Source organism: Saimiri boliviensis, chromosome 2 (genome assembly GCF_048565385.1).
Source record: "Saimiri boliviensis isolate mSaiBol1 chromosome 2, mSaiBol1.pri, whole genome shotgun sequence".
Taxonomy (NCBI): Eukaryota; Metazoa; Chordata; class Mammalia; order Primates; family Cebidae; genus Saimiri; species Saimiri boliviensis.
The window spans coordinates 81,368,056-81,395,892 of NC_133450.1; the positions used below are offsets into that span (position 1 = coordinate 81,368,056).

The window sequence follows — 27,837 nt, forward strand, 5'->3', positions numbered from 1 at the left end:
TATCTCTTTATTAGATTATCCAATTTGAGTACACCATCTATTTCCTGAAGAAAACCTGACATATATGGTTCTTTAAAAAGACTGATAAAATAGACAAACTCTGTATAGAAGAACAAAAGAGGAGATGAATAATGATAGGAATAAAAACGGAGACAAAAGGCCAGGCGCAGTCGCTCACGCCTCTAATCACAGCACTCTGGGAGGCGGAGGCAGGTGGATCACTTGAAGCCAGGAGTTTAAGACCAGCCTGGTCAACATGGTGAAAGCCCATCTCTATGAAAAAAATACAAAAATTGGCCAAACATAGTGGTGCACACTTGTAATCTTAGCTACTCCAGAGGCTGAGGCAGGAGAATCACACGAACCTGGGAGGTGGAGGTTGCAGTGAGCTGAGATCGTGCCACTGTACTCCAGCCTGGGTGACAGGCAAGGCTCTGTCTCAAACTAAATAAATTTTTAAAAGGGGGTGAGACAAAGTACAGTTATAGCATGGATTTTTAAATATTCATACTATGAACAATTTTATGCCAACAAATTTGAAAATTTACAAGAAATGTACATATGGACAAATTCATAGAAAATGTATAACTTAAAACTCAAGAAGAAATTAAAAGCCAGACTAGCCGGGCGCGGTGGCTCAAGCCTGTAATCCCAGCACTTTGGGAGGCTGAGGCGGGTGGATCACGAGATCAAGAGATCGAGACCATCCTGGCCAACATGGTGAAACCCCGACTCTACTAAAAATACAAAAAATTAGCTGGGCATGGTGGCACGTGCCTGTAATCCCAGCTACTCAGGAGGCTGAGGCAGGAGAATTGCCTGAACCCGGGAGGCGGAGGTTGCGGTGAGCCGAGATCGCGCCATTGCACTCTAGCCTGGGTAACAAGAGCGAAACTCCGTCTCAAAAAAAAAAAAAAAAGCCAGACTAGATCTACTGCTGTTAAAGAACCTGAAACAATGGATTAAAAATCTCCCCATAAAAGAATGTTTTATGTAGCATCTGTAAATATTTCTAATGTCTTTTTTTTTTTTAGAAAAAAAAATTTTTTTCCCCACTGGATAAATTTTTATTGAGCCACTCAGTTTACAGCATGAGGTAAAAGGAGTTTCCCTTGACCACTATTTTACATAGCTGTAGGAAGGTATTTTAGACTTCAGGGATTCATAAGGGATTACATCTCTCAAAAGTTGGGATCAAGTAAACAAATTTTATTAACTCCTTGAATTTTCCAGTTGACTCTTCCCTTAACAATAGTAACAAGTTCTAACTAGTTATGTAAGTTTCTTCAAGGCCAAGTTTTGTCATTGTTGCTGATAGCCTTAGAGCTGAAGCACTGCTATTTCAATCAATATCCACCAGTTCCACTTCAAAAATGAGTGTTGCATTTGGTGGAGTTTTGGCATCAGGCTGTCCTTTCTTTCCATACGCCCATTCTGGTTCAATCTCCAGTCGAGCCTTTTCTCCTTTACTCATAGTCAAGAGAGCTTCATCCCATCCTCTGATAACTTTGCCTACTCCGACCTTAAAACTTAAAGGCTTGGCATTTTTCTTCTTCTTTGCACTTGTTTGAATATTAGTATCAAAAACAGTCCCATCTTGTAGTGTTCCTGTATACCAGCAGTGAACAACATCTCCCTTTTTGGGAAAATTGGTTTTATCTCCCTTTTTCAGAACAGATTTTGTATATTTTGGTGGACCCTCACCCAGAGTCTCTTCAGACTTGGCTTCTTTGGGTTTATCTTCATTAAGCTTCACGTTTTTTACTTCCTCAGACACTTTACTTATATTATACTTTCAGTGCCCTTAAAATGCTTAGTTTCAAAAAGATGGTTATAGGCTGTAACCAAGTGGTCCTTGTTAGCGGTCTTGGCCACATTTTTAATGTTTCCTAATAAATTATGTTCTGCAAAAAAACGAATCTGAACCGTGATCCTGCAGAAACTTGATAATGTCCTTCTTGGGCAGCTGCTCACTGTGCAGCTGCTCCACGGTCCACGCCTGCTGTGGAACAGCCGCCGCCATCTTCCCCCCTGCCTCTGCTTTCAAGAAAAAAATTTTAATGGAGATGAGGTCTCGCTGTATTCCCCAGGTTTGTCTTGAACTCCTGGGCTCGAGTGATTCTCCTGCCTCAGCTTCCCAAAGTGCTGGGTTACAGGTATGAACCACTCTAATGTCTTTTTAAAAATCTGATCCAACAATCCTGGGTACCTGTATGTACTTCTTATCCTAGGGGTAGCTCTAACAGGCTGTGGGAAGCATCTGTTTTCTTCATTGTCATACCCCAAGCCTAGCACCGTCTTGGCTTAAACTTAACATAATTAAATGATGGCAGGAAAGTTAGAACATCTAGGAGATCAGTAGACATATGAATCACTTCTGGAACACTGAAATTCATTATTTGATCCTTTTGTTAATAGTGCCAAAGTACATTATTAGGAAGTTCCTGAGAGAAACAGCTGATTAACGTTACCAAAAAGGGCCAGAACCCACACAGGTGTGGTGACTCACGCCTGTAATCCCAGCACTTTGTGAAGCCAAGGCGGGCGGGTTACTTGAGGTCAGGAGTTTAAGACAAACCTGGCCAACCTGGCAAAATCTTGTTTCTATTGAAAATACATATATACAAAAATTAGCCAGGCATGGTGGCAGCCACCTGTAATCCCAGCTACTTGGGAGGCTGAGGCAGGAGAATCTCTAGAACCTGGGAGGTAGAAGCTTCAGTGAGCCCCGATCATGCCACTGCACTCCAGCCTGGGCGACAGAATGAGACTACCTAAAAAAGGCCAGAACCCAATTCAGATATACGAGAAGTTTTTCAGTAACGTTCAAGCTACTTATATTTGTTCCCTCAGCCATATAGTTATGACCTGCAGTAAAACTTCTGAAATAAATATTTTCCTTAAAGGCACTAAGAATCATGGTCTTATCACCATGACAAGAGGGTCCTAACTTTCGTTTTTGATGTAGGGAAATTAACTTAGTTTTTATTTTTATTCAGAAGTTTTACAAAGTCATGTGGGTTTCAGCTGAACACAGGATGTGGGCATAGAACACAGGGCTGCTTGAGGGTTAGATGAGGCTTGGGAGGGTGTTGGGTAGCTATGTTTTTGGTTTTTGTTATTGTTTTTACTCCTGAGCTTCTGGTCCAGTTTGCCATTAGAGCAGCCAAGAGAATGTAAGATTGTGTATCTCATGCAAAAGTGTTTTTACCATGAATATCTGACTTTCGAATTCATAAGGGTCCCTCATGAGTCAGAGCTGAGTAGCTGACTTAAGCTTACATGACCCAGTGAAGGGCAAGCATCATCAGGTGGACTTGAGGGCTTCAAGTACACTGCCGTGAAGCACCAAGAACTTGGTTGCTAGGCATCCTCCCCAGGATCTACCCAGGACTTTCCTATCCAATTTTGTTAAAGCAAAACCTAGGGATTAAATAAAATGCAACCTCACAAAGTACCAATGAAGAGTGTGGAAAACAGGAATCCTCTTTTTAAATATCTGCCCCCAAATATCAATCCCAATAAACTATACTGAAAAGTATGGATGGCTAAAAATGTAGTTTATGCCTTTGCTCTGTTCAAGGATTTTTTAAATCTTAAACTATGTTCTCACACCAGGCCCCAATGGTTGGAGGATGCTGGCCCTTTAATGAGTGAGCAGGGGAGGAGCTGGGACTTTTAAAGCCAGGAGCAGCAAACAGGTCCTGGCCCAGGCTGCTATGGATAACTTAAGCAGAATGGACAGCAACAGTAAGGTGGTGAGTGTCAGCAAAGAGGCATCACCACACATGGACGGTGATTGGTGGTGTCCATTGGCAAGTACTTCTCTTCCAGCTCCTAGCCCTGTTCCTCATTTCTGTCCCTTTATGGGACAGCTCCTTAGAGCTGAGCTGAGCTGGAAAGGTGGGGGTTTATGGCAGTCTGACAGCCCAGGGTCTCTTTCCTTGAGACCATGGCCCAGAATTCTCTAATCATCTTGCTGGGAGGATTCCATGGCTAGGGTGCAATGTCATCCTTACTGACTGAGGATGGTGCCTCTTGGTCTCTTTCTTGTCTCAGGTTTACCTTCTAGAGGCTGGCAGTGCTCTTTCACTGGAGGACACAGGCAAGAAGGAAGTCCAGCAGCCTGCCAAGATAAAATGCCTTGAAGGTATCCACACTCATATATAAATTGCCCCAGCGTGGTGTTATATAAATTGCACCAGCGTGCGGAGCTTACTGGTCTGTTTCACATGTGGGCTTGGATGCCCAGAGTCACTGGAAGTTATTCCAAATTCTTTCACTTGCTAATTAAATAACAGTAGGTGACTGAGAGGTCACTCTTCTGGGCTTTATTTTTCTCACCAACCTAGTAAAATTACCAGTAACAACCCAGACAGCCTCATATGACTGCTAAATGAACATATGCACAAAAAGTATCTGGCACACAGTAGGGTTAAATTGCAGTGAGTTGGGCCAGCTGGAGCTTGTTCAAAGAGGCAACAGGGCATTGGGTGGGGCAGAGCAGGTGGAAAAGGCTGTGCTAAAACCCAGTGAGGCAATGGAAGAGGGGATGTGGGAAGTGAAGGTGTTTGGCATCTGCCAGATTCCTTTTGTTTGCTTTTTAAATTCTGATTTATTTATTTAGAAACAGTCTCACTGTGTTGCCCGGGCTGATCTCAAACTCCTGGGCCCAAGTGGTCTTCCCACCTTGGCCTCCCAAGTAGGTGGGACTACGTGCACAAGCTACCACACCTGGCTCAGGTTCCATTTGACTTAGTGGGGAGTGGTTCAGGCACTTTGGGAGTAGGAAGGCTGAGCTAAACCTACAGAACAGGAGGTGTTAGGTTCGAAGGTGGTGCTGGAGATGGCTTATGAACAGAAGTGCTACTGAGTAGCAGCCTCTCTAGACAAGACTCACACCTGAGCCCCCATCTTACCTTCTCCTCTGGCCCACACTTAAACCAAGAGCCAGCTAAGACCTGTGGCCCTTTGGCTCCTGAGGAGGAGCTGGTGTCTGCCGGCCAATTGGAAGAAGAAGAAAATGAAGGGGAGGAGGAGGAAAAAGAGGAGGATCTGGACCCAGATCTGGACCCAGACCTGGAGGAGGAAGAAGAGGAAGAGAATGATCTTGGGGATCCAGCCATACTTGGCACTGTTCATAACTCCCAGGTACCATGGCAGGAGGGAAAGGGAGAGGGTTGTCCTGAACTGTCGATGGCTCACAGGCTGTCACTAAACATTCCTCTTCTGTTTTCCACCCTTTTCTTTGTTTTTTTTTTTTTTTTTTTTTCTCCCAAAGATGGGGTTTCACCATGATGGCCAGGCTGATCTTGAACTCCTGACCTCAGGTGATCCACCTACCTCAGCCTCCCAAAGTGCGAGGATTACAGGCATGAACCACCATGCCCAGCTCCACCCTTTTCTAAGACAGGTTCTGGATTAACACTTTCTTTTTAAGCCTTGAGCCTGAGTTAGGGACTCTCTCCTTTCCTCTTACCTCCTGTCTCCCACTTATTTTCTGATGCTGTTCTCACCTTAAAACCAGGTCCTAGCAGAGCTGTGCATCGCCCACAGGCGGTGGCCCTGCTACTGGCACTAAAGGTGAGTCAATTTTGCCTGATACTGGGCCCCTCTGCCTTAGCAGTCCTTTCCTGGTATTTGTTCCCTTGGATCCCATAACTAGTGGAGAGAGACAAGGTCTCCCATCTAGGTATGAAGTGACTCAGACCTTCCTTCAACCTACTCCTAAGATACAGTAGCGCATGATTTCACTTTCTGCCATTTCAGTTACCCTTGGTCAACTATAGTCTGAAAATAGGCAAGTACAGTACAATAAGGTATTTTAAGAGAGACTATATTCACATAACTTTTATTGCAGTATATTAATAATTGTTCTATTTTTATTGTTCATTTCTTATTGTACCAAATTTATCAATAAAACTGGCTAGGTGCACTGGCTCATATCTGTAATCACAGCACTTGAGGATTGCTTGAGGCCAGGAGTTCCAGACCAGACTGGACAACAGAGCAAGATCCTATCTCTAAAAAAAAAAAAAAAAAAAAAAAATCAAAAATTAGCCAGATATGGTAGCACATGCCTGTAGTCTCAGCTACTTAGGAGTCTGAGGCAGGAAGATGGCTTGAGCCCAGGAGTTTGAGATAAACTCAAGGTCTCAGTGAGCTGAGATAGCACCACTGCGCTCCAGCCAGCCTGGGTAACAGAGCAATCCCAGCACTTGTAATCCCTCAAGTGCTGGGATTACAGATATGAGCCACTGTACATAGCCAATTTAATTTATAAATTAGGTACAATAAGAAATTAACATCAATAATAAAAACAGAACAAATATGACAACACACTGTAATAAAAGTTATGTGAATCAGCTGCAGTGAGCTATGATTGTGCCACTGTATTCCAGCCTGGGTGACAGAGCAAGACCCTGACTCTAAAAAAAATTTTTTTAAATATATAAACTATCATAGGTATGTACATATAAGAAAAAGCACTATACACAGGTTTAGTATTACCCAGTTTCAGGCATCCCTTGGGGGTCCTGAGACATATCACTGATAAGTAAGGGAAGATCACTGTACTAGTCTTATTACTCCCAGGAGAGGAAGAGGGATCCTGGTCCAGTTGACTTTGAATCTGAGGGACAGCCAAGCTGCCACTACCCTGGGTGTTAGAATAGCTGGTCTTGCTGCCTCCTCCCACCTCCTCAAAAACACAGGTAAATGTAGGAGACACTAGGGGAGCCCATTCGAGCCTGGTTTTTCCTCCCTCCTGTTCCAGAGAATTCTGCTCAGCTCCCCTGGAGTCAAGGTCCCTGGAGTGCTGGGAATGTCACCTGCCTCCTTGCACATTCCGTGGCAGGTGAGTCTGCTGCAGTCTCCATACTGTGGGTCGTAAGGATTCCATCCATTGTGTTCAGTCTACCCTCAACCCTGGTCTGGAGTTAATGTGCCCAAAGTGAGGTATGGGTGTGGTGTGCCCAACCAGGGGCATGGATAGACACCTTAATACATGGTACTGGCACAACTGGCCATTTGTATGAACAAGGACAGACTAGATCCCTACTCCTGCCTTAGGCAATCTTTGAGCAGATGCCCAGCCCTTAGCTGGAAAGAGCATCTGCCCTTCAGTTAACTGTGTAATGGAAACATGGCCCGGGATATAGGAACTCAAGGACCAGGAAATCCTGCAGGGAGAACTACAAGAAATTACAGCTCTGAGGAGGGCTTCAAGTGAGTCAGAAAAAGGCAAATGAGTACTGCCCCAGCAGCTGAAGACAAACAGCCCAAGAGAAGAGAGGGGAGTTAGAGGTGTTGACTTTCCAAATAGGAAGGAAAAGCACATTACCCCACATAGTCAGGGAACAAAGAGCTGCTTCCTAGTCAAACCCTGTTGAAACAAGGGCAGGAACCGTAGTCTGGTGCCCTCAAAGGTGTCTTGAGGGGCTCAAAAGATGCTCACACGATGCTGGGTGAATTTCTTGATGGGGAAAGGCAGGAAAGGAACCGAGCCCTTGCAACAAGAGCAGCATTCTTTTGGTGAAGGTGGCATACTCCCAGACCTCTTAATTCCTCTCTCAGACCCTGGACTACCTGTCACCCATCCCTTTCTGGCCAACATTTCCCAGAGCCAGCTCTCCAGCACGGCAATTTGGACCTCGGCTGGCTCCACCAGACCCATCTCTCTTCTGCAGCCTGCTGACCTCGTGGCCCACTAGGTTCAGGTACTAGTTTGAGGTTCTCCCTAGAGGTCTAAGGAGGTGCTGGCTGAGGAGGGGTGGGGGCCATGCCTACCAATTGCCACAGGAAAACATAGAAATCTAGTAACAGAAGTCTGAGGTATAGTCTAATTCTTTCTCCTTCACAAATGGAGCCCCATGGAGATTAAAAATTTATTTACCAACCTGGCCAACATGGTGAAACCCCATCTATACTAAAAATACAAAAAAAAATTAGCTGGGCATGATGGTGGGCTCCTATAGTCCCAGCTACTCAGGAGGCTAAGGCAGGAGAATCTCTTGAACCGGGAGGTGGAGGTTGCAGTGAGCTGAGATCGTGCCACTGCACTCCAGCCTGGGTAACAGAGCAATACTGTCTCAATAAAAAATTAAAAATAAAAATTTATTTGTGATCAGCTAGCATGATGGAACTGAGACTAGGATTCAGAACTCCTGATGACCAGGCCAAAAGGTTTTCTACTGTGCCAAGATTTCCTGCAGCCAAATTGCAGGAAAATAGATGTTGGAGGGGCTTGGGAGCCCTGCAGCTCTAAGACCATGATGTGCCATATGGCTAACTTTGGGAAAGTACCTAAACAGTTAAGATTACTTAGATGTCTGCCTGAGCTGACCTGGGCTGAATGAATGGAGGGGTCAGAGAACTGAGAGCTCCTTTCCATCCAGCTCAAGTTACTTCTTACCTTCTCAGTCATCTGACCCAGCTCCATCCTCAGCACCAAAGGATCTTACAGCAGCAGCAGCAGCAGCAGCATAGTCAAACACCAAGGTAAAGCCCAGACGAGGAGCAGGGTTAATGGGAGACCATCTGCATGCCCAGTCTCCCCTTGTGACCAGTCATCGCCCTCAAAGCTCCAGTATGGTTAAAACTCTCGCACTGTTGCCCACCTCTGTGCTTGCTCCATCCTTCCCAGAGAGCCCCACTTGCTGCTCACCACACACTTTGGGAAGTGGCAGTGGTGGGTAAGTCTAAGGGGTTGTTCCTCCTGGCTTAAAGTCCCCCAGCCAAGAAGCCTTGGTCTCAGCAGCCTGATCCCTATGCTAACCTCATGACCAGAAAAGAGAAGGACTGGGTGATAAAAGTGCAGATGGTGCAGCTGCAGAGTGCAAAGCCCCACCTGGATGACTACTACTACCAGGTGAGCCCCACGGTGCTCTGCCCAGCATCTGACCTTGAGTCAAATGCATATGGACTCCGAGGCCCTCTCTGATCCTCTCTTTGGCTTATAGAGGTCATGTCTGTTCAGGTGGAAGAGAGAATCACTACAGGATAGGGGCCATATTTCTAAAGTAGACATTCCAAACTCATTTCTCTCTATCCTCCTACATTTCAGCCAACTAAGATTATTTCCGGTTCCCCAAACACACTTAGGTTTTGTCTCCATTCTTGGCTAAGAATTTTTCGTGTTCACTCAGGAAATAATGGACTTTCCTACCTCTGTACACTTCGAAATGTCAGGGATGTTATAAATAGTGGGATTCAGTTTGTTTAACTTAACAAACAACAGCAGACATGTTCACTCGTTTTCCCTTGTTTCCTTCCTGCCTTTCTTTATGGGACAAATCTTTGTCCACAAGTTTTTGAGTTATGTAGGCTGTTTCACTACCTCTTTTTTTTTTTTTTTTTTTTTTGAGAGTCTCCCTCTGTCATCCAGGCTAGAGTGCAGTGGCATGGTCTCAGCTCACTGCCACCTCTGCCTCCCAGGTTCAGGTGATTCTCCTGCCTCAAACTCCCAAGTAGCTGGGATTATAGGCATGCACTACCATAAGCAGCTAATTTTTGTATTTTTAGTAAAGATGGGATTTTACCATGTTGGCCAGGCTGGTCTTGAACTCCTGACCTCAAGTGATCCACCTGCCTCAGCCTCCTAAAGTGCTGAGATTACAGGCCTGAGCAACCACATCCACCTGGCTGTTTCACTTTTACCATGGTATCTGAGCCTCCCATCCAGGGCCCCACCCTTGTCCTTTCTCATTTACATTAGATATTTTTCCTTTCTTTGCACCAAGCTTCAAAAGCCCTCCTTTTCTGCCAGCGTCACTGAAAGTGAAATAGTTTTGTACTCTTGCCTTTTGGTATTGCTTCTAAACAAAGGAGCCTTTTTAAATTCCTTGTTGGCTTGTCAGTGATTTCAGTTTAGGATTTCTCAGAGTTTAGGATTTTCTCAGAGCTGCTGAGCGAATCCACAGAAGCATAAAACTGGCCTAGAGGGCAACCAACAAACATATCCCTATGGCTAGTTCTGTGCTTCAAGCTCTGGATGGCCTTCATACTATCAGGTAACTGATTTTTAAAAAGCACAGATGAAGCCACAAGATTAAATGGGAAAGTTGAGAAGACAGTTGGTGTGCAGTGTGTGTGTACTAGGACATGAGGAATGTAGGAAGGTTGCAGATGATGGAACAGGCTTGCTTACTGGCTCTCCACTTTGCTCTCTGCCCTTTCATCAGACTTGGTGGTGGTACCTAGTCTTTAGGTATCTGGTATGTGAATTCCAACATGGGTGATGTGGGGCCCAGGGTGCTTAAGACACTTTAGAATAACTGCAAGGAGGGCCTAAGATACCGGCATGATTTCTGGAATGATACTGTAGGAAAGAATGTTAAGAGGCTGTACTTAGCTGGGCACAGTGGCTCACACCTATAATCTCAGCACTTTGGGAGGCCAAGGCAGACCAAGCGCTTGAGTGCGGGAATTTAAGACCAGCCTGGGCAACATGGTGGTTCCAGCTACTGAGGAGGCTGAAGTGGGAGGATCGCTTGAGTCAAGGAGGTTGCAGTGAGCCAGAGATTGTGCCACTGCACTCCAGCTGAGTGATAGAGGGAGATCGTGTCTCAAACAAACAAAACTTACACAGAAAAGCAAACAAAAAAACTTAAGAGGCGGCATGTGAGAAACTTAATTCTAAGTTCAAAAGATGAATACAGGGTGTTTGTTTTTTCCTATTCCATGCGTTCTCAGGAATATTACCGCAAGCTAGAGAAGAAGCAGGCAGATGAAGAGCTACTTGGACGAAGAAACCGGATTAAGTCCCTCAGGCTGGTAACACCTTACATTCAGAAGGCAGAGGCTTATGAGTCAGGTGAGGTCAGGGCTGACCTGCTGACTTGGGCTGGGCATCTGGGTGGACAGAGCACAGGAGGGGGAGAGAAATGTGCCTCTCCTGACTCCTCTCATGCAGTGGTCCGAATCGAGGGTTCCCTGGGCCAGGTAGCTGTGTCAACATGTTTCAGCCCTCGCCGAGCTATTGATGCTGTACCTCATGGAACTCAAGAGCAGGTGGGAGCACTATCTCCCTAGACCTTTTTTCTCTCTCCTTTGGAAGAACGGTCTAGAACACTCTTTTGTTTGAGTTAAGACTATGACCTAAGAGAGAAGTGTGATCAAACTTTGTTTCTAGCCTTTACAGTTCAGTCTCCAGCTAGTCAGAGGCCTGGGCTGGGCTGTGGCTGTGTGGCTGATAGCTGGTGACTCTCTTCTCCTAGGATATAGGAGTTGCAAGCAGTCAGAGGCTTGGGGTATTATACCGGATTGAGAAGGTGAGATATCAGTTCCTTAGGGATAAGTTCTGAAGTTACCTTTGAGAATGAGACATTACCCAAATTTACTTCTTTTTCCACCCTCAAATTCCCAGATGTTCCTTCAGTTACTAGAAATAGAGGAAGGCTGCAAGGATAGGCCTCCACAGCCCTGCTTTTCTGAGAAGCAAAGCAACCAGGTTGAGAAGCTGTTCCAGACCTTAAAAACGCAGGAGCAGAACAACGTGGAGTGAGTGTGGGAGGGTTCCACCTCAGCCCAGGAAGGGAAGGAGCAGCAAAGACATTTGTCTTGTTTCTGCCTCTCCTTTCTGGCATGTAGCCCTCTCCTCTATGCAGAGCTCTGGAAATGCTCTCCCCTCTCCCTTGCAGGGAGGCAGCAGATGGCTTCCTGCAGGTGCTCTCTGTGAGGAAGGGCAAGGCCCTGGTGGCTCGGCTGCTCCCCTTCCTGCCCCAGGATCAGGCTGTTATCATTCTATTGGCTGTCACCCACCATCTGCCCCTCCTGATCCGGAGGGATGTGGCTGATCAGGTACTGTGGCATTAAGTGGAGAAGAGGATGGTCTCCTGAATAGGTTAGGGGCGTTCCTCTCCTTCAGTCCCCACATGCCCCAGAGATGCCAGAGAAAGTGCTGGGCACAGTGAGGGATGCTGGCCTGGCCACTCTCAGGCAAGGAAGTTACAGAACAAACAGCGAATCATCTTCAGGTACGACCAACAAAAATAAACAGGTGTATGGTTGCACAGGTGTGAGTGTGCTGTGGTTTGAGTAAAAGATTAGGAAGCCCGCCGGGCGCGGTGGCTCAAGCCTGTGATCCCAGCACTTTGGGAGGCCGAGGCGGGTGGATCACGAGGTCGAGAGATCGAGACCATCCTGGTCAACATGGTGAAACCCTGTCTCTACTAAAGGTGCAAAAAATTAGCTGGGCATGGTGGCGTGTGCCTGTAATCCCAGCTACTTAGGAGGCTGAGGCAGGAGAATTGCCTGAGCCCAGGAGGCGGAGGTTGCGGTGAGCCGAGATCGCGCCATTGCACTCCAGCCTGGGTAACAAGGGCGAAACTCCGTCTCAAAAAAAAAAAAAAAAAAAAAAAAAGATTAGGAAGCCCTGATAAATGTTGAACCCCTATCTACTTCGCTGAGAGAAGGCATCCTAGGACAAATGGGTACTGAAGGTGTCAATGTTGGGGATGAAGAGTCATAGTGGTGATGAGCCTGGTAAGTAACCTGACCAGGAGGTACCAAAGGCAGGACAGTAAGGGAAGGGGCTGGAAGCAAGGTAAGGGGAGGTGAAGTTGTAGTGGAATTTGGGAGGTGCTTACTGATCTTCTTGCAGGCCCTACAAATGTTGTTGAAACCTCTGGGCAAGTGTATCAGTCACCTGACCCTCCACGAACTCCTCCAAGGACTTCAGGGACTAATGCTGTCACCACCTGGCTCCTCAGAGCGGCCACTCACTGTGGTGCTTCAGAATCAGGTAACATGTCTAGGAGGATTTTGTCTTTCCATAGATGGCTTTCAAGTTGGTAACACTGATAAGAGATAAGTTGGGGGACAGTTTCATTTCTCCACAAATCTTATCCTCTGCAATTTCTAGTAAGCATGGGATCACCTGGCAAGCTTACTAACCCCCGCTCCTTGGTCCCACTCACAGTCCTTCATTGGGTCTGGTGTGGGGCCCAGGTACCTTCTCTGCTTTTCTAGCAAGCTCCCTGATTGCTGCTGATGTGAGCCTCTAGAGCATGTCTCCAAACTCGTGTGTACCTCTTTGAGTGGAAAAAAAAAAAATCTAAACCCACGTGTTTATAAATCAAATACATGCAACACTAGTAATATTAGGCACATAATATTTTATTTTTATTTATTTTTTAGATAGGCTTACTCTGTCACCCAGGCTGGAGTGCACTGGCATGATCTTGGCTCACTGTAACCTCCACCTCCCAGGTTCAAATGATTCTCATGCCTCAGCCTCCCAAGTAGCTGGGATTACAGGTGTACATCACCACACCTAGCTAATTTTTGTATTTTTAGTAGAGACATAGTTTCACCATGTTGGCCAGGCTGGTCTTGAACTCCTAACTTTAAGTGATCCGCCCACCTTGGCCTCCAAAAGTGTTGGGATTACAGGCATGAGCCACCATGCCTGGCCAATAGGTACATAATAAAAGATAGAAATTTTTAAAGAATGAGACTCTAGATGTCAAAGTTATGATGCTGTCTTCCAATATCACGGTGGATTATCTTGTGTATGCCACACTGAAGGTCTTTGCTTAAAGTAGTGCCTCTTAAAGTGTGGTCCACAGAATACCTGCCCGAGATTCCTGGATGCATTCCCAATCTCCTACGAGTCCAGCTGAGAATTATGCATTTAATCAGCTCTCCAAGAGTGTCTTTTGAACTGTTCAGAGCAGTGATTCCTATGGAAAGGTTACAGAGTTCTTTGGCTTACCAGTGTAAAACCTGACAGCCCTTGTGGGTATTTTGTGCTCCATCTCTAAATGTGAACCTGCCCTTTAGCTGGGAAGATAAGAGTCAGGAAAGCACCGAATACTGAGAGTGAACTCATTTTGCCCTGGAATATATGTATGTCACTTGCAGTTTGGAATATCTTTGCTCTATGGCCTGCTGAGTCATGGGGAGCAGCTGGTATCACTGGATTCTTCCCTAGAGGAACCCAACACTGACCGTACAGCTTGGTAAGATCATAAAGGCCTTGTAAATACTATCTTGGTACCCCTGGGATGTGTAGACTGAGCCAGATGAAGTATTTTCTGAGGCATTTTCAAGTACTGAGGAGAAGGTTGGATACAGAAAGAAATAGCATCTTGTAGCTGTTCTGCTTTTTTTCTATAGTGCCCTAAAGTTTTGGTTTCTATTGGGAGGCAATATAACACAGTACCTAAGGGGACAACCTTTAGAGTTTGGACTGGGTGCGGTGGCTCACAACTGTAATCCCAGCACTTTGGGAGGCCAAGGCAGGCAGATCACCTGAGATCAGAAGTTCGAGACCATCCTGGCAAACATGGTGAACCCCGTCTCTACTAAACATACAAAAGTTAGCTGGGTATGGTCACAGGCACCTGTAATCCTAGCTACCTGGGAGGCTGAGGCAGGAGAATTGCTTGAACCCAGGAGGCAGAAGTTGCAGTGAGCAGAGATCGCACCATTACACTCTAGCCTGGGAAACAAGAACGAAACTTAACCTCAAAAAAAAAAAAAAAAAAAACACACACACACACAAAAAACCTAGGTTTGAATTCTGGCAGTATCACATTATTAGCAATCTATCTTTAGGGCAAATTCTTTCACTTCTCCTAGTATGTTTCTTTATAAGCTAGAGATTAACCTCTCGGAGTTCTTAAATAAGAAGGGAAATGTGTAAAGCACTAAGCATTGCTTGGTGTGTACCAAACATGCAAATGTTATCTCTGAATTGCTACCTGGGGCGGGGGACAATGGTAGTAGCAATGGAAAGATACTAAGAAACCTTGGCCCTGAGTCTGTTTCCTAAGCAAATTTATTTGCTAATGTTTGTATTTATGCTCTCTAGGACAGACATGGTGGTTCTGATTGCCTGGGAGATAGCCCAGATGCCTGCAGCCTCTCTGGCAGAACCCCCGGCTTTCCCCAGCAACCTACTTCCCCTGTTCTGTCACCATGTGGACAAACAATTGGTTCAGCAGCTGGAGGCCAGGATGAAGTAAGTAATAGCAGAAACAAAGTCAAAGACCCTTGTTCAAGCCCAATCTATGTTCTGTTACTTGCTTCACTACTTCCTTCTTTTAAATTATGAGAATAAAGGATCATGTAGAAGTAGTTCTACACACTGACATTTACTGAGTAACCAGTCTTGACCAAGTCTTCAGCCAAACCTTTTAATTTATTCCAGGAGCTTTGGCCATTTATAGTGCTAAGCTATTTGAGGGCGAGAATTAATTTGAGAACCTGAATTCATTCATTCAACAAATACTTGAGGAACGACTATTTCAGGATGTAAGCATGAATAGCATGGTCATCTCTGTCCTCAGAATTATTGCTAGAAAGAGCCAGATACAAATCAAATTATATAAGTACTTGTAAAGTAGAATTGTGCTTGTAGTTAACACTTGTTCTCTCTATAGGTTTGCCTGGATCTAGTGATCTGTTTGTTCTGGAATACATATATCTTGGAAGTTGAATCATCAGACACTAGCTGCATAGACTATGTTTACAGGGATCCAGAGAGTCTGAAGACATTTCTTACATCTTCACATATTGGAGAACCCTTCCCCAAACATTTTCATATCCTTTCTTCAAGAACCTAAATGATGTGCCTAAAAATAAGACATGGCATAGTAAGATATAATTAAAGAGCTAAGAGAATGATGTGTTGGAACTTGCTTGTAAGTTAGGGCCTATAATGAAGGCTATCTTCTGTGTGAGTGCTCCAGGAATATCTTTTTTTTAGACAGGCGGGAGTGCAGTGGCACCATCATGACTCACTGCAGCATTGACCTCCAGGATCAAGTGATCCTCCTACCAGTCTTCTGAATAGCTGGGATTACAGACATGCGATGCCACACCCAGCTAATACTAAAATTTTTTTTTTTTTTTTGAGACTGAGTTTCGCTCTTGTTACCCAGGCTGGAGTGCAATGGCGCGATCTTGGCTCACCGCAACCTCCACCTCCTGGGTTCAGGCAATTCTCCTGCCTCAGCCTGCTGAGTAGCTGGGATTACAGGCACGCACCACCATGCCCAGCTAATTTTTTGTATTTTTAGTAGAGATGGGTTTCACCATGTTGACCAGGATGGTCTTGATCTCTTGACCTCGTGATCCACCCGCCTTGGCCTCCCAAAGTGCTGGGATTACAGGCTTGAGCCACCGCACCCAGCCGGTAAATTTTTAAATTTTTTTAGAGAGACAGGGTCTCCCTCTGTTGCCCAGGGTGGATTCCAGTGATTCTCCCTACTTGGCCTCCCAAAGTGCTGGGATTACAGGCATGAAAAGAATGTCCTGATTATGAGGGACAAGGCCTTGTTGTAGCTAATACAAGTGTAACCTTAGAAATTGCTTTAATGTTGCCATTTTTTTTTTTTCTTTTTTTTGAGACGGAGTTTTGCTCTTGTTACCCAGGCTGGAGTGCAATGGTGCGATCTTGGCTCACCGCAACCTCCGCCTCCTGGGTTCAGGCAATTCTGCCTCAGCCTCCTGAGTAGCTCGGATTACAGGCATGTGCCACCATGCCCAGCTAATTTTTTGTATTTTTAGTAGAGACGGGGTTTCACCATGTTGACCAGGATGGTCTCGATTTTTTGACCTTGTGATCCACCCGCCTCACCCTCCCAAAGTGCTGGGATTACAGGCTTGAGCCACCGCGCCCGGCCAATGTTGTCATTTTTTATGCAGAGAAAATAGCTTCAGCTGAGCTTAGAAGGTTGACTGTATCTCCCTTGTAATAGAAAATGTTTGGTTTCAGCCAGGTGCAGTGGCTCATGCCTGTAATCTTAGCACTTTGGGAGGCTGAGGCAAGTAAATTACCTGAGGTTAGGAATTTAAAACCAGCCTGGCCAACATGGTGAAACTGTCTCTACTAAAACACAAAAATTAGCCAGTTGTGGCCTACAATCCCAGCTACTCTAGAGACTGAGGCAGGAAAATTGCTTGAGCAGAGAAGGCGTAGGTTGCAGGGAGCCGAGATCACGCCACTGCACTCGGGCCTGGGTGACAGCCAGATTCCACCTTAAAAAAAAAAAAATAAGATCACGCATTCATGAACAAATGCTGGAGTACCTTTCATGAAACAGGCACTGTTTTAGGTACTAGCCGGGACAGTAGTGAGCGACAAAGTCCCTGCTCGTTTGAAGGAACTGGCAGAAGATAACAAGTAGTGATAAATACTATGATTAAAAACAAAACTAGGTAAGAGAGACTGCAGTAGAAGGGATTTTAGATTGAATGGTCCAGAGAGGCCTGTCAATAGAGGTTTCATTTATGCTGAAATGCTCTGAATGTGGAAAATGATGTGTTGATAAGAAGGTACGGCTATCTTTTAGGAGGCTTTTCCAAAATGCCTACACGACCCCTCTTCTCATCTCAAAGCCTTTGCTCCTTTGCTGCTCTCCTTCTCTGCTGATGATCTTGGATCATACTCCTGAGACAACAGACAGGAACTCTACCATCTCCACCCTTTACTGACCCCGTGTCTTTGCCTGCTACAAGGGACGTTGTTTGACTTCAACACCTTCATTATGGATCCACGCTGTGAGACTTGTTCCATGCTACCAAGGAAATGGCACCACCCCACAGTCTGTAAGCAAACACAAAAAGAAAAGCGAAGAAAAGAGGCAGGAACTGGGTTCCAGGGGAGCAGGAGGCAATTGGACCAAGAAGGCAAAGGGTAATGCCACAGAGCGAGAACAGCGGCAAGGGCCTGCTCCGCTAAGCTAGGCCTTCAAGCATGCCAGGCTAGTAAAGCAGACTGGGACTGGGGCCAGGGCAGATGTGGCTTTGCCGGAGAGGCTGGTACCGCCCCCCACAGGAAAGGAATGGAACCGACCGGAGACAGCCGAGAGGTCCGTGCGGGAGTCACGAGACCGAGCGTGAGCCGCTCCGTATACCGCGCATGCCCATCGCAGTCATGTTCCGTTTAAACGACCGGAAGTAACGACCGGGCCAAGATGGCTGCAGAGGAGGAGGTCCGGAGTGCTGCTTCCGCCCGCACTGCAGCCATGGAGCGGGTTCTATCCATGCTGTTGGTGCGGGTCCCCGCCGAAGCTATGGGGCAGCTGGGCTCCCACGCGCAGCTGCACACACAGCAAGAGGTTCTGGGGAGCCTGACGGCTGCGGGCAGCCTCCAGGTGCTTTCTTTGGCGCCTGGCAGCCAGGGCGGGGGTCGCTGCTGCCTGGAGGGCCCCTTTCGGCAGTAAGTGCTGGGGAGAGCTGGGCAGTTGGGGGGGGAGTACGGAGCTGGCCGAGCGCCAAGGGATCACGCCGAGGTTTTCCTGCAGGTGTAGAGGTGGTGGGAGAGGGATGACAGCCGCAAGAAACGCCCCAGAGGTGAGCCTGGTTTCCTCTAAGAACCTTTTCCTCAACCTCAAGCGCTCTCCTTGTTGTATTCTGGCAGCCCGGCTCCCTTGTTCTGTGTGGGCAGAGACGGCATCCAGCTCCTCTGCCACCTGCGGCGAACCCGGAGAGGGTTCCAGCTGAGGCGCTGATTACTTATTTATTCAACACAGGTTGATTAACAGTGAGAGGGTCGAGTCCCATGCCCTTTTCTTCTTTCAGTTAAAGAAGACAGCTGAGGATCATCTCTAGTTTGAATCATCCTGATACCTTTTTCATGTCCTTGAAATGAATAGCGTTTTCCTTCAAATATAGTGCTCTTCAAGGACAGAGTCCAGTTGTCCCTTCACTTACTTACTCAACAAATATGTGTGCCTGCTGTTACACAGGAGCAGTGCCTAAAAAGTTGAGTAAGACAGTTTCTTGTGAAGCGCGCATGTTTTGGGAAGACGGACATAATTACAATAATGGCGTTACGTTCTACTTCTGGAACTCTCGGTTCAGTACTTGAGACTTGACATCATAAAGTTTGGGAGTGCCTTCTTGGTGTTTTGAGTGGGCTTGTTTTTTAAAAAAGATAACTTCGCTGTTGCCCAGGCTGGAGTGCAGTAGCTCAGTCACGGGTCACGGCAGCCAGCCTCAACCTCCTGGGCTCAGCCTCCCGAGTAGCATAGCTAGAGCTACAGGTGTGCGCCACCAGGCCTGGCTAATTTTTCTGTTTTTTGTAGAGATGAGGTCTCGCTATGTTGCCTAGGCTAGTCTCAAACTGCTGAGCTCAAATGATCCTCCCGCCTCTGCCTGCCAAAGTGTTGGGATTACAGGCGTGAGCCACTGAGCCTGACCGGTTTTTCGTTTGTTTTGTTTTTTTTTTTAATAATAAGTATTTTCAAAACTGTTTAAGACGAGTAGCCAAAAGATGTCTTATTCATCTTGGAATCTTCAGCTCCTCTAACAGTTCCTCACACTTAAAGATTAATTTGATAAATCAGTGAATGCTTAACCTCTTCTGGATTTGTCTTCCCTACCCTTGGTGTCTAGTTGCTAAGAAGAGGAAAATTGCGTTTGGTTTATAAACTATTATTTATAAACTAAGTTATTTATAAACTAGCTTAGGGGAAGTTAGTTTATTTAGCAATATCAAGTACCTATAATTGTGGCTCTGTAAAGAGAGGAATGGGGCAGAAAGAAGAGAAGTAGAAATCATTAGGTGTTTAAGAACCCAGCAGAGAAGGTAAGACCCATATGAAATAAAGTGGGCGTTCATATGCTAGTTCATGAAATTTGATTGGAGGAGGACCAAGAAAGGTCTTTTTAATTTTTTAATTTAAATTGAATTTTAATTAAGTTAAAACGTTTCACAGGGTAGCATGGTTAAAGTATTTAGAGTTACCTACTTTTTCAAAGTACATAGGTCTTTATATATCTTATTGCATTGAGAATTTCCTGTCTTTCCATGTGGCAATATTGTCCCTATGCTAATGATGTCATAGTCCTCTTTCTTTTAAATATATCTTGGTTTAAGTTTTGTATATTTGACATTAGGTTTTCTACATTTATAAATGTGAACAGAAACGTCAATCTTTTTATCTAATAAGGATTTAATAGCACTTTAATAATAGAGAATTACTATAGTAGTATAAAATATGTAATAGTGCATAATATGTACTTTTATTAGTTTTATTACTAATTGTATTAAATCGTGTGTACCACAGTAGTTTTATACACTACTCCAGAAGTATAAAACGTACTGCTTCTGTAGAAAAAACAACCCTTTTATTTTATTTTATTTTTTAAGACGGAATTTCACCATGTTGGTCAGGCTGGTCTTGAACTCCAGACCTCAGGTAATCCACCTGCCTTGGCTTCCAAAGTGCTTGGATTACAGGTGTGAGCCACCACGCCCGGCCTAAAGCAACCTTCTTAAAGGATGAAATTTTACCAGCATGGTATAGCCTTACCTCTTCAATGCATTGTTTTCAGATTTGGGTCTTTTATTTGTAATATGTAATTTAATTTTAACATTTAACTTGAAGCTGAAGCACTATCAGTCTTACCAGTGTTGTTTTGACATTACAGTTTAAGAATTCCATAACTGTGCTGTTTAGTGACGGTAGTCATTAGCTACATGTGACTGTTAAAAAATTTGATTTCTCAGTTACTCCATGTTTCAAGTGTTCAGTAACTGCATGTGGCTGCTGACTACTGTGTTGGGCAGTGCTAATATAAAACATCATAGAAGGTTCTACTGGGCAGAATTGTTCAAGATTTTGGAATCATCAGATTATAAGTACAAATAATCTCTTTTTAAAAGTCAAAACATTTAGGTTATCAAGAGCCTATTTTGTTGGTTATGCCACCTCATAAATAATACACATATTGTATTGTTGATACCTACCCTTGATCATGACAGTTTGTTTAAACATAATAGTTGGGATTAAAGATGAAAGAATAAAAGGAGCCATCATTTCTTGCTCTGAGCCTCACATTTTTGTTTTTCTGCCACCCACTCCTGTATTTTTGTGTTGGTGTAAAAGGGAAAGTGGGAAGAGGAGGGAGGTCCTAGAGCAGTTGACCTTCTCTTAAATTGAAGTGTAGAATGAATGTTACCAGGTCAACTAAACGGTTCTTTACTTATTCAGCCCTTTTTCTCCCACTATTGTGGGTAAATATCACTGTGGATATAGAATATAATCTAAACTTTCTTCTAGCTTTATATGGGAGGATTCTCATAACAGCAGCACACCAGCTGACAAGCCCAAACTGCTCGCTCTTGGTGAAAATTATGAACTGCTTATCTATGAATTTAATTTGAAAGATGGAAGATGTGATGCAACCATTTTGTATAGCTATAGTGGGGAGGCGTTGCAAAAGCTCATTGAAGATCAATATATCAGTAAGTATCTACAGATAGTCTTTCAGCATATTTGAATTTGTGACATTACTATGTAATGTGATATACTTCAGGAAAATTTCTCATAGAGGTGAAATCAGGTCTACACTGTTTGATATAGTAGCTGCGAGTCAGATGGGGCTATTGAGCACTTGAAATGTGGTTAACGTGAATTAAGATAGACTTTGTGTTGTATACATATTAGATTTTGAAGAGTTAGTACTAAAGTAAAATATCTTGATGTTTTGTATTTTAATTTTCAAAATATTGAAATATTTTGGATATAAGCCAAATAATGTATATTAAAATTAATTTCACTTGTTTCTTTTCAATGTGGCTACCAGAAAAGTTTATTTAATTTTCTTGTGACAGTCTCACTGTGTCACCCAGACTGGAGTGTAGTGATGCCATCTCGGCTCACTGCAGCTTCTGCCCTCCACAGTTCAAGCAATTCTCTTGCCTCAGCCTCCCAAGTAGCTGGGATTACAGGTGCTTGTCACCATGCCCAGCTAATTTTTAGGTATTTAGTAGAGACAGGATTTCGCCACTTTGGCCAGGCTGCTCTCAAACTTCTGGTGACCTCAAGTGATCCGCCCACCTGGGCCTCCCAAATTGCGGCGATTACAGGCATGAGCCACCCCTGCCAGAAATTTTTTTTTTTTTTTAAACTGTAACTCTGAGGCGTTTTGTTATAAAAAGTTAATACTCATATACATAGAGTAATATGTACTTAAAATTTATGATACATTTACTTCATTTTTTAGTTTGACCTTCTAGTAGATCTTTAGCTTCATTGATTTTGGCTGCTATATAAGGAGATCCTCCTTTGTCAGGATGATTAAAAAGCATAATTCATCGATGAGCATCTCTTATTTTCCCTTTATTGGTAGTAGGGCTTACACCTAGTATTAATGCAGCTTCCTGTTTTGTCATTTTGGGTTCAAACCCACCTCTGTAATAGCCACCACTGAAGGCAGATTTTGGTAGACTTTGAAAAACTTGTTTTACTTGAGGCTCCATATGCTTCATGGCTTGCAAAACATAACGGCCTGCAAATCCTGCAGCTGCAATGGTCAGTCCAACCGCTACCATTGTACTGGCCATGGCCTCCGCTGCGAGCCCGGCTCATCCTCTCGCAGAGGCCGCGGCCGCCGCCCGCATGCCGCGAGCAGGGCGACGCCCCCGCGACCGCACGCACGACCCGCCGAGCACCAGAAAATTTTAAATCATGTATGTGGCTCACATTATATTTCTATTATACAAGTGCTCATCTAGACTGCTTATAGAGTTGTTGATTGCACAGAGGGGAAATCAAGCACTCAGGCCTCTAAAAAAGGAAGTAATACATTCTTCATCCTTGAGTATAAGGTTTTTTCTTTGTTTTAAAAAGAAAAAAAAGTGATTGTTTTTAGAGGGTCCCATGGGTAAGTTGGCTTTTTTGAATCTTCCTTCTGGTGTGCTATCAGACTAGCATAAACAGAACCAGGGATGTTGTAGCCCATCTTTATTCATCCTCTTAGCCACCTCCCAATTACCACTTGCTTAGCTGGGTATGAATGATAACTGCTTAAACTAAGTCCAGTTCCTTTTTTGTTTTACTTTTTGTGTTAGGTTTATAAAATCAAATATACCAGTTGTAAAATTGTGACCAATGAGTTTGAAATAATAAACTTTTTTTTTTTGTAGGTATTTCCTTATTGTCTTTAAGAATCCTGTCATTTTGCAATAACACATCATTATTGTTCATCAACAAATGTATTGTCCTGCATATTATATTTCCTGAAAGAGATGCTGCAATTAGAGTACTCAACTGTTTCACAGTACCCTTGCCTGTGCAGGCAGTGGACACAGTTATTGACACACAGCTCTGCAAAGGAGTTCTTTTTGTTTTGAGTAGTCTGGGCTGGATCTGTATCCTTGGTGGTAGAAGTGTTGATTGATATGTATGGGAGACGAATACCTAGAAAGATGAGCCTTTTTAGGCTTTAGTTTTGGGGGATTTGATATAGGGAGCATGTTTAGTTTTTCAGTAAAACTTTTTGTGGAAAAAGATCCTCATAAACTTAAAATACAGAATTACATATTGCTTTATATTCTATTTGAATCTTTTCCAGTATATACGATTTTTAATAGTCTTAATCATCTGTACGTTTTTCTTTTAAAATTGTATATTCTCTGTATTATCTATTCAAAATGTATTTCTTGATTACTATGTGCTTATTCCAGGAAGGAATTAAATGACTGTTTATGGGGCCAGGTGCGGTGGCTCACGCCTGTAATCCCAGCACTTAGGGAGGCTGTGGCAGGTGGATCACAAGGTCAGGAGTTCGAGACCACCCTGGCCAGTATGGTGAAACCCCATCTGTACTAAAAATAAAAAAAAATTAGCTGGGTGTGGTGGCACATGCCTATAATCCCAGCTACTCAGGAGACTGAGGCAGGAGAATTGCTTCAACCCAGGAGGCGGAGGTTACAGTGAGCTGAGATTGTGCTGCTGCCCTCTAGCCTGGGTGACAGATTAAGACTGTCAAAAAAAAAAAAAAAAGGTCTCCTTATGTTGTGATACATAGATACATATCTTTTCATGTATAAATATAACCTATCTCTTGTCTCTAATGAGGATTCCATCATATTAATGAATGTTTGCCTGGCCATCGTTAATTTGATCTTGAAAAATATTGCAGGTTCTTCATCTCCTGCAGATCTGTTGGTCATCTGCAAAATTATTCTGGAGATTTGACAAATTACCCCTTATATGATTTTGGAACTTTAATTTTTGAATTAAAACAATTCTTCTTTAATAAAGAAAGTGATTGTTCTTATGGGGTTCCACGGGTAAGTTGGCTTTTTTGAATCTCTTTTTCTGGTGTGCTATCAGACTAGCATAAACAGAACCAGGGATGTCATAGGCCATCTTTATTCATCCTCTTACCCACCTCCCAGTGACCACTTCCTTAGGTGGATATGAGTGATAACTGCTTAAACTAAGTCCAGTTCCTTTTTAGTTTTACTTTTTGTGTTAGGTTTATAAAATCAAATGTAACAGTTATAAAATTATGACAGTGAGTTTGAAATAATAAACTTTTGTTTCATAGGTATTTCCTTATTGTCTTTGAGAATCCTGTCATTTCATAATAACAAATCATTATTGTTCATTGACAAATGTATTGTCCTGCATATTTCTTGAAAGAGATGTTACAATTAGAGTACTCAACTGTTTTCACACTACCCTTGTATATAATTTTTACAAAAAATGTTAGAAATACTAGATTAACAATTTTTGTTGCCAAATTATAGAACTGCACTGTCAGAAACAATAGGTACTAAGCGTATGTGGCTGTTGAGCCTATGAAATTGGCTAGCATAACTTGGGAATTTAATTCTTAGTTTTGTTTAACTAGATTTTTTTTTCTTCTCCTGAGACAGGGTCTCACTCTGTCACCCAGGCTGGAGTGCAGTGGCATGATCTCGGCTCACTGCAACCTCTGCCTCCTGGGCTCAAGCAATTCTCATGCCTCAGCCTCCCGAGTAGCTGGGATTACAGGCACTGTAGTCCCAGCTACTCGGGAGGCTGAGGCAAGAGAAGGACTGAACTGAGCATCAACTTTTAAATCTAAAGTAATAAAAATTTACTAATCTAAAATAAAAATGTACTTTAGATTTTTTTTTTTTTTTTGAGACGGAGTTTCGCTCTCGTTACCCAGGCTGGAGTGCAATGGCACGATCTCGGCTCACCGCAACCTCCGCCTCCTGGGTTCAGGCAATTCTCCTGCCTCAGGCTCCTGAGTAGCTGGGATTACAGGCACGTGCCACCATGCCCAGCTAATTTTTTGTATTTTTAGTAGAGACGGGGTTTCATTATGTTGACCGGGATGGTCTCGATCTCTTGACCTCGTGATCCACCCGTCTCGGCCTCCCAAAGTGCTGGGATTACAGGCTTGAGCCACCACGCCCGGCCCTGTACTTGAGATTTAAAAGCTGATGCTCAGTTCAGTCATTGGAGAACTTTTAGGGATGTTACACCTTTAGTTGTTCCAACTGTCAACTATAAATTATATGAAGTCTCAATACAGATCAGGTATTAGTATCCAACTTAAGATGTGCTATAAGTGTAAAATACCAGACTTTGAACATTTATACAAGAAAAAACATAAAACGTCTCCATTTTTATATTGGCTGCATGTTGATAATACTTTGGATAGACAGTATTGGGTTCCATTAAATATATTAGGTTTACCTCATCTCTTGGCCAGCGCTGTTAGAAAATAGCAGTGTCTCTGGGCCTGGCCTAGAGTAGATGGTTAGCAGATATTGTTGAATAACTTGGTATCAGGTTCTTTATTGTGCCACCAACTTCATAGTCACCTTGTTGTGATGATGGAGGCTTGCCTCAACTTTGAGTCTTCCTTCTGTTACACCTACAAAATTAGAATGATAAAGTCTGTATCTCTATCCCAACCTGTGCTTTAACAGGTTAGGCATACTTATAAAACTGGCATTTTCTTTAAATCTAACTCAAAGACATTTTTCACGTTGTGGATGGTACATATGTAGCGCATGTGGATTTAGCACTTCATGAAGAAGATACATGTAATGAGCACCAACAGGAGCCAGCCAAGATTTTTACTTCACTGAAAGTGTCTCAAGACCTTGATGTTGTAGTGATTGTGAGCTCCTCCAACTCTGCAATTGCTGTTAACTTAAATTTATATTTCAGGTATGTAGATGACTGCAGTTTTTAATTTGAGGTAAATAATTAGAGCCATAAGAGGTTAAAAATATACTTGCTAATTTTTTTTTTTTAACTAGTGTTTCTTTTTCTATTCAGATCATGTTCTAGCCACTACGTTTTAAAGTAATTACTGAATAATGTATAAATGAGCACTGGCACCTTTATATTTCTGCATGTACATCAGAGTTTTGATTTTGACTTATATGTTATCATGCATGGGTTATGTCATATAAATAATCAAAATTACACAATTTTAAGCCACAGTTTAGCACTAAATTGTATAGACATATTATTTCCCTAATATTCTCATGTTTCCCATAGAGTTTATAAGCTCCTTGAGAACCTGAATTTGTGATTTATTCTTTAAATTCATTGTCAATGACTTTTTCTTCCAGTTTACCTTAGCTTTCCTCTTCCACAGCCATACTCTAGGCTTTGTTGGTACAGTATTTGAAGTTGCCCCTCCCCCAAGTCACTACTTTTTACATCTGGGTCTCTGACCACAACTTCCAGACTTTCCAGCTTGCTTAGTCAAGTACTCCCACTTCACTTGACCTCTGACCTCACTGTGACCTCACTGGAATTTCCAGTTAATTCATTGACCTTCCATTCTTTATCCTCCTCCTGTCTTCAGTTCCCTCTCTTTCCAGCATAGATTCTGTGATTTATCATACCACTTGCTTTCTTGCATGTATTGTAAACTCTTGCTCCTACCCTATGATAGCACTTGGTCTGGCAAAATTTCAACCCTTGTTGAAATCTCTTTCCCTGCCTTCATGGTATCTGCAGTCAAGCAGCTAATCACTTGTAAAAAAACAACGAAAGAAAATTGATACCACTCTCTAAGTTGACATTTAGTACCTTTAACTGGTCTTAATGTTGCCTGGAAGTCTTACAGGGATTTTTCATGAGCCCATTCTTTACAACAGTGTTTTTAAACTTTCTCTAGTTTCCTCCTACCTCTGTTAATCTCTTTATTCACAATTTTTCATGGGTGACCTTGACACCTATAAAGGCCCATCCCTCTGTGTGTGCTCTAGATCCCATTCCTTAAGGACCTTCCTCCATTTTTCTTCTTTTCTATACAGTAGTCACCTTTATCCACAGTTAAACTTTCTCATGATCAATTGTGGTCCAGAAATATTGTATACACTAAGATATTTTAAGAAAGACAAAAGAAAAAAAGACTATATTCACATAACTTGTATTACAGTATATTGTAATTGTCCTATAGTTATTATTACTCCTTTACTTTGCCAAATTTTTAAGTTAAACTTCATTGTAGGTATGTATGCATAACAATACAGTTGACCCTTGAACAACTCGGGAATGCCAACCTCCTGCTCAGTCAAAATGCCACATGTAACTTTTGACTCCCTCAAAACTTAGCTACTAATAGCCTACTGTTTGTTGACCAGAAACCTTACTGATAACATGAACAGTTGATTAACACATATTTTGTATGTTGTATGTATTATATATATACTGTTCTTATATGTATATGTATATTATATATACATATATAATTTTTTATATTATATATAGCATACTTTGTTATATGTATTATATATATACTGTATTTTTAGAATAAAGTAAGCTAGAGAAAAAAGAAAATTTTGAGGAAAATACATTTGTAATAGTATACCATATTTATTGATACTCTAAATTTACATAATCTGTTTACAAGATGAGTTGTCTGTCTGAAAAGACAAGCAACCCCAGCAGCATACCTCAACCCATGGTATATGTCAGGCAATTCATGTTTTTCTTAAAATGTCATGACTTCTTGGGAGCAGTTCCAGCATTTCTTCTGGGTCCCATGGTGTTATTCAAGGTTGTAGTATGGCATGAAACATGAAAAATAGATGAGAACCACAAGAAACCACTTTTTAAAAATTGTTATTTT

General features: G+C 43.2%; 2 protein-coding genes and 2 pseudogenes across 8 annotated transcripts in view; 2 read left to right on the plus strand and 2 right to left on the minus strand.

The window, feature by feature from the left end:
• Positions 1-1,164: 1,164 nt before the first annotated feature.
• LOC101047579 (peptidyl-prolyl cis-trans isomerase FKBP3 pseudogene) lies at positions 1,165-2,025 on the minus strand (annotated as a pseudogene).
• A 644-nt stretch (positions 2,026-2,669) lies between these two features.
• On the plus strand, positions 2,670-15,487 carry PATL2 (PAT1 homolog 2). Its single transcript, XM_074393690.1, has 16 exons — positions 2,670-3,758; positions 4,060-4,150; positions 4,949-5,151; positions 6,776-6,856; positions 7,576-7,718; positions 8,422-8,499; positions 8,728-8,869; positions 10,693-10,813; positions 10,913-11,010; positions 11,217-11,270; positions 11,366-11,499; positions 11,640-11,799; positions 12,602-12,742; positions 13,864-13,961; positions 14,816-14,965; positions 15,387-15,487. The coding sequence occupies exons 1-16, from the start codon at positions 3,720-3,722 to the stop codon at positions 15,400-15,402; spliced, it is 1,749 nt and encodes a 582-aa protein (XP_074249791.1). The 5' UTR covers positions 2,670-3,719; the 3' UTR covers positions 15,403-15,487.
• Positions 15,488-17,833: 2,346 nt separating this feature from the next.
• Positions 17,834-27,837, plus strand: part of SPG11 (SPG11 vesicle trafficking associated, spatacsin) — a 100,613-nt gene continuing 90,609 nt past the window's right edge. For 6 of the 7 annotated variants that reach the window (XM_074393685.1, XM_003928917.4, XM_074393686.1 and 3 more), the window contains exons 1-4: positions 17,834-18,169; positions 21,018-21,202; positions 22,886-23,110; positions 25,721-25,916. In XM_074393685.1, the coding sequence (XP_074249786.1) occupies positions 17,925-18,169; positions 21,018-21,202; positions 22,886-23,110; positions 25,721-25,916 (851 nt within the window). In that variant the 5' untranslated portion in view covers positions 17,834-17,924. The remainder of the gene's footprint in view (positions 18,170-21,017; positions 21,203-22,885; positions 23,111-25,720; positions 25,917-27,837) is intronic. The other variant, XM_074393688.1, reaches the window with a different exon arrangement.
• LOC101048528 (mitochondrial import inner membrane translocase subunit TIM14 pseudogene) lies at positions 21,953-22,303 on the minus strand (annotated as a pseudogene).

Bases quoted from the DNA above. Each gene is read 5' to 3' on its own strand.
- PATL2 (XM_074393690.1), top strand. From the start codon at position 3,720: ATGGATAACTTAAGCAGAATGGACAGCAACAGTAAGGTG. The intron at 4,151-4,948 runs GTATCCACACTC...ACTTAAACCAAG, and splicing joins CAAGATAAAATGCCTTGAAG to AGCCAGCTAAGACCTGTGGC. The intron at 11,500-11,639 runs GTGAGTGTGGGA...TCTCCCTTGCAG, and splicing joins CAGGAGCAGAACAACGTGGA to GGAGGCAGCAGATGGCTTCC.